Below are 15,035 nucleotides of genomic sequence, written 5' to 3'. Positions count from 1 at the left end.
ATGAAAGACAAAATGACTCTCTTCAGCTTTAAGGCTTCCATTTCTATGCATGTAACTGCAAGTTTTCCTTCATTTAGTGCTCAATTTAGATGTAAATCACACAAGAGTCTGAAACACCGCTCAAGTTACATCACCAATAAGTGTTTGGAGATTGCATTTGTCAGCAGTCAACAAAACCAGTAGTAATGGTCGTGACGCTGACGTCATGAGCATGAACTAATGTAATCGCGATCGATCGGACTGTCACATTAGGAGCTCAAATGACAAAATGCCTCTTCATGGGGAGCGAAATTAAGTTATTCTGTTTTGCACGGCTGTCCAACTTTAAAAAAAGTACCCAACATGTTTTTTCAATTCAACAGTTGAGCGAGAAACAAGGCAATGTGGCGACTCGAGGTATGTTTGCAATACCAGTAATAGCTGCAGGCTTATATAATAATGGCTTCTCGAGCAGCATTTTAAAGCAGTGAGTCAAATCTTCCTCTGACTCATTGGTGGACACAAAGAACACAGTCCTTCAGTCCGTGTGAATGTGTTTGTTTTGAAGTTTTCATTTATCTTCTCCACAGTGATTGAACTCATCTGAACTGTGTGTTTATGTAGGTAGACATTCCTCAGCAACAAAAAGTGAATCTTGCCCCACTTGGCCTCTCTGCTTCTCTCAAACTTTACTGTTGTCACACCATTTTCTTTTTATCTCTCCAAGAACAGTTTGAACACACACAGTATGTATAAAACATTACAAAGATGTTCATGTCAGAACAGAAACATACAACTTTAGTTTTAACCACATTAATAAAATAATAAAAGTTGTGTACTAATGAGGATTAAAAGGCCTTCACTGCTGTAGCTCTTCCAAATTAATATTAAACTTTGAATCAATCCATATGCTGTTTTGTCTTTGTAATAGACTGAGTTTATGTAGGCTACATCCTGCAGTAACGTCCATGCATTCTCTGCTTCAGATTATCTGAAGGTGCTACCTGTCTCTCCTCTGATCCTCCGTCCTCCTCTGTGTCACTGCCACAAACCAGGCTGGGCAAATCTGCTGTGTTACCGTCCCCTCCGTCACTCAGTACAGCCCCGAAGAGCAGGGAGCGCATCTAGAATGAGACCCTCAAGTTAAAAATGCAAACATCTGAGGAAAAATTTTGACCTAAATGTAGCTGTCACAGTCTGTCGTCTTCACCTGTTTGTCCCGTCATCTGCACTACACTTCCCCGGATCCTTTTGTTCCTCTCCCGGACTCACTCCCCAATCAGCCACCTGTTCCTCGTCCTGTCATTATCATTTTCACCTGTGTTCACCCCACTTAGCCTGATTCCTCTGTGTATTTAGTTCTGTTCAGTTTCATTCAGTCTTGTCGGTCGATGTCTATTGTGTTTATTGTGAACCTGTGTGGTTGCCTTATTCCTGTCTTCCTGCCTGTTTATATTTATTAAAAACCTGTTCTCTACCGATACTCCGGTCTCCTCGTCCTTCAGCCAGAGCCACACCGTGACAGTAGCTTGGTCATTTTACAAAATTGGTGCTTTGTATCCCTGTTACATGCATGTAAAAAAAAATATTGAACCTAGAAAGAATTTTGACATCTTACTGAAACCGTTTGATCTAAATGCTTCTGCTTTTTACCTGAAATTAGTTTTGCGGGCAAATGTGTTTTAAAAACATTTAATTCTTGACGAATTTACCCTATAAAGCCAAATACCTTATTTCTCTAAATTATCAAAATGTTGCGTTAAAAATTGCAGTACATAATCTTCTATATGCCTTCTGTAATCTGATTATACTCTTTTACCAAGTAAAAACCTTTTATAATAGATGTTAAAAAAAAAAAAAAAACTTCAGCTTATGGTTCACATGAGTAATTTTCAGATTTAGATTTATACATCATGTGATATACATATATCTGATATCTCCATTGATGTATGGTTTGTTAGGACAGCAGAATATTTGGCGGAGATATAATTATCTGAAAACTGGAAATCTGAGGGTGCAAAAAAAAATCTAAACATTGAGAAAATCGCCATTAAAGTTGTTCATTTATGTTCACGGTGTGCCGCATTCATTCACAAAAATAAATATTTTATATATTTACGGTAGGAAATTTACATATCTTTATGGAAAGTGATCTTTACTTAATATCCAAATAATTTCGATAATTTTATAAGAAAAAATCGTTAATTTTGACCGATTCAATGTTTTGTTGGCTATTGCCACAAATTTTGCTTGTATTTTGTGATCCAGGGTCACATATTTCAAGATGAGCACCTTCGCTTTACTTCCTTTACCCATACATCATTTTTTTTAGAAAATTTGTGTTAAAATGTGAGTATCAAATCTGATCCACCAGGTTTATTCGTTCATAATTAATTCTTTCATGTGTGTTTTGCCTATAAAAAAAACTAGAGCTTTGATCATAAAACTAATCATTTAAATATCATCTTATGAAGACTTATTATTGGCAGATATAGAGTGATGACTGATATTTATATGCATTTATGTAAGTAGTCTGCTATACTGTTATAAAGATCTCACTGATATACATTATAAGCATCAGAATTTCATTTTATGTTTTGGCCGTATAAATATAAGCAATTGCACCAAATTTTATATTTTTTTCTCAGTTTGGGAAACTGACGTGTTTTTTGTTGCTCAAGTCTAAGCTCCATATTCTCAATGTATTAGACTATATGAGCCATAAAAGCCTAATGCATCAAATAGGACACATATGACAAAACTCTAAATGTAAAAAAAAAAATATTGATGAGTTTTTTGTTGGTCACTCACTACATAATTTTCATACTTCCATTTGTGCAACTCATTTTTGAAGATTTTGCTATTATTTGAACATGTGGAATAATCCAATACTTTTGACTGGTAGTGCATTAGTATTTAGGCTATTAATCTGATAATGCCACAATGAAATTTATTGTTTGTGTCTAACCTTAAATGTAGCTGGTGTTATTGGTGTAGTCAAGGCCGATTCAGGCACAAACATGGGTCTTGGCAGGATCTCTCCAGGTGCATGAAGCTGAATCATCTTCTTCATATGAAGGGCTGGATTGAACACTTCACTGCCCTGGCTGGAGGCCACACGTTCCCCATCAGCAATGCTCACTTCTGCTTCCAAGGGGCCTTCACTTGTGTAGACTTCAGCGATGCACATCTCTGCCTCCATGGGGTCTTCACTTGTGGAGACTTCGGCTGTGGAGGTCTTTGGGAGTGTAACTGGACAGTCATCCCTAGAACACACAATTCAAGTCAAGTCAAGTCACATTTATTTATATAGTGCTTTTCCAATACAGATAGTTTCAAAGCAGCTTTGCAGAGAAAATAGGAAAATAATGCAACAAAGTTTGTTTCTAGAAGAAAATACCATCACAGTCCAGCTTAAGTAAGGTCAGTGATGTTTCATTTTTGTTGTTAAAAAGGTATTAATTTAGTTCATTTATATATATATATATATATATATATATATATATATATAGCCACTGAAACAGACTGATTGTTGCTGAAACTATTGCTATTACTATTACTATTACTATTCCAGTCCACTTTTAGACACGCACTTGCAAACTTTCCTAAGCACTCCCCTTTGGGGGAATCCCTGCCACCATTTTGAAGTGCGTTCCACTTCGTGAAGTGGACGAGGGAAGTTTATGTGGACAGACCCTCACTCACTCGATTTGGACCGAGGGAGCGAGTCTAGTTCATATGTGCAAGTACTTGCAGAGATGTATAGTAACGAAGTAGAACTACTTAAGTACTGTACTTAAGTACTCAAATGCTGTATCTGTACTCTACTAGAGTATTATTTTTTTCTTATACTTCTACTTTTATTTCAGTAGATATTTTCAATGAATTTAATACTTTTACTTCGTTATTTTTTTAATGTTCTGCTAGTTACTCGTTACAATTATAAAAATTTTCCGAATCATTCATTGCAAGTTGCCTTTCATGCTGCCTAAATCACACGCCAGTTTTATAGGGTAATGGTATTGACTGACACAGACATTGACAACTAATGCAGGGGTTTTCTTGCAATGACATTTTTTTGGCGGCCGCCAAAGCAAATTTGTATCCCACTAAAGCGCCTTATTTGATTGCTAGTTCAAACTTTTGACTGCTTTCTTTAATAATTACATGACACAATATATGTACTTTTACTTTTAGTACTTAAGTAGTGAATTTTAAAATAAACTACTTGCAATACTTAAGTAGAAAAAATGTTGAATACTTTAGTACTTCTACTTAAGTGTGGTGCTTAAAGAGCACTTCAACTTCTACTCAAGTCACTTTTTTGATAGAGCACTTGTACTTTTACTCAAGTCCGGGTTTCTAGTACTTTATACATCTCTGAGTACTTGTTAGAAGAAGCAGTAGAACAACAGGAGAGAACATCAGTCTGTGAGTGTTTAATTTTCAGATTAGATTTTAGCACGGCTTTTCATTGCAAGAAAACTTTGGTTTGTTTATAAAAAAATAAAAATAAGTTACATGCACTGCGTTAGATTAAATTGAGAGTGGTCATAGCACTTACATATTGCTGTCCTACTTTTAGTTTAACAGCTTCTATTGTTCTCATTTGCTTTGGATAAAAGCGTCTCCTAAATGAATAATTGTAAATAAATGTAAATATGTACACTTATAATCACCACCACCACCACAAACAACTCTATGATATATTAATAATTATGATTTTTTTTATTTAAAACAACCCAAACACATCTTTTTAAAATAACAAATCAACTCCATAGCTGATTCCAAGTGATCAAGGCCTTAGGGCGTTCCAGTTCAGCCCATCGCAGTTTCATGCAATGTAAGCAATGACATACATCCGAGTAAACAATTTGATATGGTTCATGACAATTTTGAACCAGAACTCAGCATGTTTCAATCATTAAAACGTGCATGTTGTTTTGTATTCCTTTTCATTATTTCTAAACAAACAGTTCAACAAAATCAGACTCTCTGCTGCCCCCACCAGCTCTGGAGCGTGACCTACTAAAATTTAATGATTTAGTAGAATTTAAAATAGCCAAAATAATGTTTAAAATAATAAATTATCATTTTCCAGACTGTGTCCAGAACCTGTTTCAAATGAAATCTACTCCTTATGAACTCAGAGGAACACTCGTCTTCAATAAACCACAGATTTAGAACAAATGTTAAACAGAGATGTCTGTCTGTTAAGGGGGTTAAAATGTGGAATAGTCTCGATGATGAACTGAAAACATGTAAATCTATAGGCAGCTTTAAGAAATTGTATATATATATATAAAAAGATTACATTATACAAAGCTGAATAAGTTTAGCTTTCCTTTCTTTTAGTTATTATTTTCGCAAAATGACTTACTGTACGGTACTGTGTGTTATATAAATAAAATGTAAAAAGGATCGGCGCAATAAGCGTAAGCTTCAGCCGACACCTTTTCTGTCAAGCATCTTTTCTTTTCTTTATGTTTTTATTATTGTTTATATTGTATTTTCACTTTTGTTTCTATGTTTGTTTGTAAATTTCTTTTTGAAGCTGACCGAAATTAAAATTATAAAAATTAAAATTATTATTATATAAATTAATGTGGTGTAAAGCATATCAAATTGACTCTCTGAAGTTTGTTGATGTTTGTTAACTTAGTTGAATGGCAAGACCCCCAAGCGATCAAAGAATTTGTAAAATAAAACATCTTTATAATATATAACTTTTTTATGTGTGCCTGTAAGTAAACAGTTTGCAGCACAGCCTGAGTGATGTAAGTGCTATGGGTAACGAAACACGTGCAGCAATGTGTGAGGGACAGTAGAGGCAACAGAGAGAAGGGGACGGATCGCACAGTGACATTGGGGGAGGGTGTGTGAAGGAAAGATGAATGCATGTCTCTGAATATGTGAATTGCTCCCCGGTGGGCAGGGCTATACTATGTTCAGATGTGTCTCTGTACCAGAACTAAGGCCCACGGGACAAAAGACACATTGCATGCGAGAGAAACTGCAACAACTGTTTCAACTTACTCAGGAGGATCTGTTTATCTACTCCACTATGAGGACACTGTTTAGTAAAATTGTTTAATTTAATCAAAATGAAAATTTTGCCATTTTTTTTACTTTTCGTTTTCAAACTTGTATGAGTTTCTTTCTCTCTGCCGTCTGCACCCATTCAACTATTTATGGTGTCATTTTGAGCTTAAAAGTTTCCTTATTCAATCCTATTATATGTTAAAGTGTGGCCATGGAAGAAATTAATAAATTCATAATCTATTCCTCGGATGAACTGTTTCTTTAAAAATAATCTCATTATGATCAGTTCCTTGTTTTTCCTCATTTGTAAATTGCATTAGTTTTAATTAAAGCATCTACTATCATTATAATTATTTTATATTTATTTGTAGTACACATATTTTTTAGCGTTCAAATAATTAACAATCATTTTCATCCAAACAAGAATCAACATAAATGGCCTTGTTGTTGGATGGTAGACTTTGTCTTTACACTAAACAGCTAACAAATGCAAATAAACCCTTTGCCCTTTTAAAATCAACAGATAAAAAAAATCAAGACTAGTTATTCATTTTAGCTTTCACTAGCATGAATGATTGCGCGTTGGCAGGATAAACAGTCAGCGGTGACGTAAGGTGGACGCAATAGGTGACCCAAACGTTTGTTTAAGCTTGAGACTAACACACATAACCACTGACACTGATACAAACACAAACTCTACGAGGAGGCGGTGCAGATTCGGTGACATCACAGCCCAGACTGAAGGACTTACAGTGATAGATTAGACAGAGAAGTCACAGCTCTAGCTCTGGTTTACCCTATATATGTAAGCCGAGGTAAACTAGAGAACTAAAGCCGTCACTGAACTCTTGAACACTGAACTCACAGTGGTTTTGCATTTGCATTGCACCTATAATTTGAAATTATAGGAAAGAGACTGTATGAAACAAGGTTACAGGGTGGACTTTTCTGTCTATTTGGGAGGGCCAGGGTCTTCTTAAAACCAAATTTATATTCGGTTTCAGAATTTAAATCATGCAGTTTGAGAACAACATTAAGGTTAAGTAAATGATCAAAAAAATTGAACTTATGCGTAAAATGTTCAGTTCACACTACATGATTTTAAAACGTCAGGCTGAACTGTGCGGTTCACACCACATGACTTGCTTGTGAAATCAGGAGTGTTCAAGTTGTTGAGCTGTTCACACACAACGCGATTGATCCGCAACAGGAGGTAACGCACTACACGAGTTGACAACAATTCTGTCACCCAATGATCTTGTCTACAAACCACATTTTGTCATGAAAAATCACGTGATAAAACTAACCGTAAATGACACGAAACAGCACGTGCGCCAATAACCAGCGGAGAAGACGAAGTACACAACACGCGAATATGGACGTCAGACAGAAAATAGAGCTGCAAACTGTTTGCGTAATGATTTGCTCTGAGAAAAAAATGCAAAAAAAAAGAAAAAGTAAGATGTACCCAGTTGCCTCAACCCATGCCTTGCTCTGATTGGCTGTAGCTCATGACTGAGGTTGGGTCGCACGACAGCTCTGGATATCTAGCATGCTAGATATTTTTCTGGGCTTGGCGACGCATCTGCAAGGCGTCTGCGGGCATCTTTGATGCATTGTTGGCTCTTTCATACTCGATTGGCAAGCGTTCATCGCCCGCTAATCCCCCACGATTTGCACGGGATAACACCCTGACCTGTCGGCCAGCTCAACGTTTTGCAAATCGGGCTTAAAATCATGTAGTGTGAACTAGGCTTTAAGAACATCTACCCATCATGAAAATACAAAGTCAGTTGTGAACGTATAGTATATGCATGTGAACATGAGGGTTAAAATTAAATACCCAAGTGCAGGTTGAGATGGACTTTCGTAGTTTGGATCCGTTAAGGTGGACAGCACAACATGGGCCTCCAGCGTCATGTCTTTTACAGTGAAGGATACAGGCCTGTAAGAGTTCATAATCATTCAACTAACAGCTATAGTTGGTTATGTATTGTGCAGAATATATGTGGGTTTGGGATTGAAAACAAAATAAAAGACTTACTGTCCAGGAATACCAAACTGACAAGATATTGGTAGACCATAAGACTCAGCAAAGGACAGCAGCCCCTAAAAGCAAATTAACAATAAATAATTGTTTACATTTTATTATTTTTATAAATATTCATATATATATATATATATATATATTTACATTACAATCATATATATATATATATAAATTGTCTTAAACGGTACAAATGTTTTTTGGTAGATCTTAATTCTTCAGAATTTTGCAGGGTGGTCTGGTCTTTGATGATCTTTAAATTTATATATATATATATAATATATAAAATTAAATTTTAATATATATATATATATATATATATATATATAATTTTAATAATTAATAATAATACATTATTTAAATATTGCATATATACATAATTTAAACAATAATGTAATTATTGCAAAATCCTGAAGAATTAAGACCTGCCCAAACAGATTTATACAGTGTTTAATACACAGGGACACACTGATCCAAACCAATGTATTTGACCCTGTTTAAGACCGCATGAGGAGAAGGTCAGTCATGTGTGTCCAGGCCACAGTGTGCTGCCCAGTGCTGTAACTCATTGTGACAGGTTATCTGGTTAGAATCCAAGCATCTGTCCCACTCCATCAATGCCTGACACAAATACACTGTGGCCTGCCAAGAAGTTACGCCACTGACAAACAGCCAAAGCGCGTACGTCTAAAAAGGTTGGTACTTGCAGGGCATAATCCAGTGCCACGAGATCTCCCTGGAAATCAGGGTCAAAGGTTGAATACAAAATTAACTTGTGTTTATAGTTTATCTTGAATAAATCGAGCATGTTTGTTTGTTTTTTAAACGTTTGGTATTTTTTGGAAGTGTGTAATCCAACTATTCAACTGATCTTTTTTTTTTTTTTTTGACAAAAGTAATATTGCTGATTAATGCAGATTTCCACAACATTAATAAAATAGCACACCTGGATGCAAGTAAAGGGGTCTTATTATGCTTCAACTTTCTTTAGAGTGTAATGCTGCTGTTTGTGCATGAAAAAGGCCTGCAACGTTACAAAGCATAAAGTTTTCTCTATAATATAATCTCTATAATCTCTATAATTTTCTCTATATTAACTGAGCTCCCTGAAACAGCTCCATTGTAGTCTTGAGTTTTCTCCCGGGAACGAACATGTCACTCACTCACTCACTCACATCCATCCATCCATCTTCCTCCGCTTATGCGGGGCCGTGTCGCGGGGGCAGTCTAAGCAGAGACGCCCAGACTTCCCTCTCCCTAGACACTTCCTCCAGCTCCTCTGGGGGGACACACAGTCCCTCCAGCGTGTCCTAGGTCTTCCCCGGGGTCTCCTCCCGGTAGGACGCGTCCAGAACACCTTCCCGGGAAGGCGTCCAGGAGACGTCCGGAACAGATGCCCGAGTCACCTCAGCTGACCCCTCTCGATGTGGAGGAGCAGCGGCTCTACTCTGAGCTCCTCCCGAGTGACCGAGCTTCTCACCTTATCTCTAAGGGATCGCCAAGCCACCCTGCGGAGAAAGCTCATTTCGGCCGCCTGTATATTGGGATCTTGTCCTTTCGTTCATGACCCACAGCTCATGACCATAGGTGAGAGTAGGAATGTAGATTGACCGGTAAATCGAGTGCTTCGCCTTGTGGCTCAGCTCCTTCTTCACCATTTACATGTCACAATAATTCTCAATTAAATAATTCACACAAAATAAAGGGGTGGGGCCTGGTTGAGTTGCATTAGTAGTGTGTTGAAACTCGCCATTATGGTGAGGGCCGGGAACACACTTGAAGGGCGGGAACACACATTTCAGAAACACCCTTGAAGTGGTTGACCAATCGCAATCACACCAATCAGAGCACATTGAGCTTTTCGGAAGGAGGAGCTTCATAGAAACAGGAACTAAGTAGAGCCACTAGGAAGAGAGGAGTTGTGAATAAAATATTCACATAATATTGGGTACACACCAAAAGATAATCGGCCTGATTTTGGGCCGATTTCCCCCCTTCCGACAATCCTAGCTATGTCCCAATTTTCTTGATAGTCCTACAGATTATCTTATCAGATATTCCCTTGGTGTGAGGTGTGTTAAGAGTGTCTGAACCTGCTCGGAAGAACGTCGGAGCCACCCCGATCGCGAATCGTAAATATTCGAAATCCTGATGTATGGGAGAATCAAGAATACAAACACGTGCGCTCTGGAGAGTATCACATAAAAACGAAACAATATCCAATCAGAAAGCGAGATAATGGAAGACGGAAGCATAACAAACGCAGTCATGCTGGTTTAACTACAATATCCATGTTATATTTTTTATTTGTAGTAAAACCAGAGCCCGTCTAACGGAGAGCCTTGGCACTTCCTATTAGCCCTATTGTGCATCATCTTGGTTGCAGTTCCAGTAGAATTCCACTGGAGGTGATCACGGGCGAGTGCAGAATGAATGGGAGTCTATGGGGCTAAATGGCTAAATGCTTGTCGTTAAATCAAAATAGATTTTATTGTTGATTCCGCAAGTTTAATATAGATTATAGGCCAAAAGTTGAATGAACGAGTACTTATGTCCTTTTGATTTCTTACAGGTTAGGCCGTTGTTGGCCGGAACACGCTAGCATTCTGCTATTGTGTGACGTCATCACAGTTTTGAACGGATTTTTTAAACAAATAAGTGAACTTAAAAATGCAATTTTCAGTTGAGTGTATTTTCTTAGCCCTCCCTTTTGAATGCAACTTTCAAATTACTTGACAAAAAATTACATCTTGAGAAAAGTGGATTTCTGGGGGTGAAACCCCATTGACTCCCATTCATTCTGCACTCGACCGCGAGCGCCCCTGCATGGACAGAGACGCGTTACTGCAGCCAGTCCAGAAACCGGAAGTAACCAGCCAGTGCCAATTCTCTTCAATTAGACATTCTCTGGTAAAACCAAGGTAAATTTTAAAAAGGAGAGAGACAGGGCCAGCATGTGTGCATTAACACACTTTTTTTTTTTTGAAAAGTTCACTACATTCCCGCCATCTCCACGACTTCACCCAAACCCTTTTCTTTTTTTTTCCCCTGTGAATTTTCTGTGAAAATCATTCCAAACACTATCATCACAATTTTTTCTTGCATAACGTCCGCCATGCTTATTCTCAAGTCTCCCGAGATTTCCTGTGTTCACAGTCGAGACTCTGGTTGAAAATCTATTTGTGTGTGGTGTCACATCATGGCGCACCACACACTATAGGAGGAAAACGGTTTAATCTAGGATTTTTTGTCCTCATGTTTGTGGTCTATCACATTTTGAAAATCTTATAAAGATGTAAACAATCTTTTGATGTGTACCCAGCATATGTAAATATTCACCCCAAAAACAAAATCAAGACTTTGAAGAAAGGTCATAATAGCTCCACTTTAAAAGTACATTGGAGTCCGTTCAGTTCACATGCATGACACACTTACTCTGAACTCGCCTGAGTGAATATGATCACACAGCGACTACACTGCAGGACAGAAATAAGTGGCAATAAAAACCAACACGGAAAGATCCTCATGCACTGATCAGTTCACACATTAAATAAAACATTCTGGCATGTGGACACAAATACCTCATCTCTACACACATCCCGCGTATTTACGTGGTAAAACATGTTGTACTGGACGCTCACCCTCAGTTCTTTTAGGCAAAAGGTCACGGCTGAATCCTCTCCGACCTGAAAATAGTCGAACTCGTCTGGGTGCAGCATCAGCTCTGTGTTCATGCCTTTTATACAACCTGATATCAAACAAACAAGATCTAATTAATGCAGGAACACAACGTTTAAAATCTGAGCTCTAGTCTTAAGTCTAAACACATGTAGGTTGCATGCATTTCTGAATTTATGTAAATTACTTTCCAGCAAATACAAATGCAACACTAGCTTACAAAATACTGCCTTCTATTTAGATAGTAAGTAAAGCAATGAAAAACACACTGAACATTTACTTTAGTGAGTGTAATCCATAAAATAGTTAATTTAATTTGGTGTGAATGCTATGTTAATGCTATATACTGCAAGTTTCAAGTTTGTGTTTAAAGCACATTTAAAAACAGCAAACATGGCTGACCAAAGTGCTGAACAATACACATGATAAAAAAAGAGAAAAAACAAGGACAAACCACACATTCATGACAGAAACTCACAATGAGTTAAAAGCTAAAGACAAAAAATAAGAATAGTAAGAGTGCTAACGGTAGTATACTATTAAAAACACAGCCTTACCATTTTCTTCCTCATAAAAGGTCTTCAATGCTACTTTGTAAGAGGAAATGGAAAGAGTGACCTCTTCTTGTGAAGTCGGGAAATGTACCACAATGTCGCCTAAAAGTCTGACACAGAAACAAAAGTGGTTTGAAGTCATCTTATGATTTAGACTATCCTACTAAAAATTAAACGTTAACAATTTACAATGAGGTCCCATTGTGCTTGTTAAAGCATAAGCTAACATTAACTAACAGTGAGCAATATTTTTTTTACAGTATTTGATAACGTTAGTTAATAAAAATCATGCTCATTGTTAGGTTATGTTAGCTAAGGTGCATTAAATAACATTAACAGATGCGACTTTTGATTTTAGTAGTAGGTCATGTAAACAAATGTACTGTAAAGAAAATATTCTGAATTGTGTGTGTGTGTGTGTGTGTGTGTGTGTGTGTGTGTGTGTGTGTGTGTGTGTGTGTGTGTGTGTGTGTGTGTGTGTGTGTTTACTTGGACTGGGCCTTCAGGACATTTGGACAGAGGTGAGCTGGGAACACAGCCTGCAAAGCTTCACATTCCTGATATCCCAAATTATGAGTCTTAGTTATTCCTAAAACACACATTAAAGTGCCAACATCTTGATTAGAACAAATGTGTTAAGTTGTGATGATTTATGCAATATGGAAATGATTTCTAGCATCTCATCCATCACAGAAGAGAGTCCAGCTGAAGTGTGCTGACACCTTGTGACTACAACCGCCAACATCAATCTGTTCATCCCTCTGTCAATGCATTACCAGCTTCAATACACACTTCACATGCAAATGAACTAACCGTGTCTGCAGTGAAACTGAAATATCACCCTGCAGTCTGGGATGTTGATGGTTATCTCACATCTATCCACACTTCGCTCTCTCCACCCAACGCAGCGGAACAGGGGAAGAATGCACTGAAAATTATTTTTTAAAGCATACAATAACCAGTAAATACTGTGCATGAATAATACTGATGGTCATGAGTTACGGCACTGGGTTATGGAAGCTTGTTTCCACCACAGAATAATACAAATAAAACAATAAGTGCAACGTTTTATCTCAAAAGTGCGACTTTTTATCTCACAATTGCGAGATATAAAGTCACAATTGCGAGATATAAAGTCACAATTCTGAGAAATAAAGTTGTAATTGCGAGAAAAAAAAGACAGAATTGCGACTTTTTATCTCATAACTCAAACTTTTTTCTCATAATTGCGAGTTTACATCTCACAATTCCAACTTTTTTTCTCACAATTGCAAGATATGAATTCATAATTGTGACAAAAAGTCATAATTGTGAGATACAAAGTCCGAATTGCGACTTTATATCTCAGAATTACGACTTTATTTCTCAGAATTGCGACTTTATATTTCGCAATTGTGACTTTATTTCTCAGAATTGCAACTTTATATCTCGCAATTACGACTTTCAAGACTTAAATGGACCAAACGTTCAAGACTTAAATGCAACCTATGGTTCCAAGTGTTTAGTACCTTTATGTTTAGTTTACATTTTACAGCATCACCGTCTTTCTGGGTGTCCGGATCTGGAATATACTTCTGAAAGAACAGAGGAGTGAAGTAGAAACAGGCATAAGCCGATTGAGATGAGTTGACTGTCCTTACAGCCAACTATAGATCGGGGAGAGAGAGACAGAGAGAGGAAAAATTAAAAATGATAGACAAAATAAGTTAGTAACACTTTACAATTAGGTCCCAGTAGTCAACATTAGTTAATGCATTACGTTAACTAACAACGATTTTTGTATTTGTTGCAGTGTTTATTAATGTTGTTAAAATTAGTTATAAAAATACAACTGATCAGAGTTAGTTCATGTTAGCTCAGGTGGTCCAATAAATAATATTAACAGATATGCCTGGATTAGTAAATGTAATCTAGGCTTAAATGAAAATAAGTATTTTCATTGTTAGTTAATGTTAATTAATGCCAACAACTGGAAACTTATAGTTAAGAGTTAAAAATAAGTTTACACACAAGAATGTGTCTTAAATCCTGTCTGACGTCAAATGTGTGTGTGTGTGTGTGTGTGTCTACCCCTTCCTCCAGTGGATCCAACCATATTTCTTCACCAATTTTTGACAGAGCATGAACTGCTTTTCCAAATACTAAAAAAAGTAACGTTAACGTTAAACAGGGGTATTTATAAACAAATGAAACGCGGAGAGTGTAGAAAATATCGAGTAAAAATGTGTCATACCTTTAATGCCATTCCCTTCAATGATACACTTCATATTATTTTCCTTCGCTCAATAACTTATTTACCACAAGAAGATTAGACACGAAACGACCTATTCTCATTTTTCAGATAAAGCCGAAATTCTGACAGGAAACATTGAAAATTTAGAGAATAAAAACTATAATCCGTTTTCCTCAGATTCACCTCAGTGCTTGCGAGCGGGAAAGAAGCGAGCGCGCGCCATCTAGTGTCCGGCAAACCAAGCGATACTGATCTCAAGTTTATTTAGGATTTTATAGAGTTTAATAATATAATATAATATAATATAATATAATATAATATAATATAATATAATATAATATAATATAATATAATATAATATAATATAATATAATATAATATAATATAATATAAATGAAACCGTTCCACAGGAGATAAATACTAACCCACAAGTTACAAAAAATTCGACCGGAAAGTAGTGGACGACGTGTGTGTGTAAAGATTCACACGAATAAACCAACAT

The 15,035-nt window shown here is 36.7% G+C and overlaps 1 protein-coding gene across 1 annotated transcript; it reads right to left on the bottom strand.

The window, feature by feature from the left end:
- Positions 1 to 646: 646 nt before the first annotated feature.
- On the bottom strand, positions 647 to 14,705 carry rad9b (RAD9 checkpoint clamp component B). Its single transcript, XM_039674670.2, has 11 exons — positions 14,534 to 14,705; positions 14,371 to 14,441; positions 13,809 to 13,946; positions 13,114 to 13,228; positions 12,790 to 12,889; positions 12,304 to 12,410; positions 11,710 to 11,816; positions 8,066 to 8,130; positions 7,865 to 7,966; positions 2,948 to 3,245; positions 647 to 1,103 (listed from the first exon to the last, which is right to left on the bottom strand). The coding sequence occupies exons 1-11, from the start codon at positions 14,565 to 14,567 to the stop codon at positions 927 to 929; spliced, it is 1,314 nt and encodes a 437-aa protein (XP_039530604.2). The 5' UTR covers positions 14,568 to 14,705; the 3' UTR covers positions 647 to 926.
- Between the last annotated feature and the right edge of the window lie 330 nt (positions 14,706 to 15,035).

This window comes from Pimephales promelas, chromosome 14, assembly GCF_988280905.1.
Source record: "Pimephales promelas chromosome 14, fPimPro1.hap1.1, whole genome shotgun sequence".
Taxonomy (NCBI): Eukaryota; Metazoa; Chordata; class Actinopteri; order Cypriniformes; family Leuciscidae; genus Pimephales; species Pimephales promelas.
This window is presented reverse-complemented; position numbering and strand designations above follow the sequence as displayed.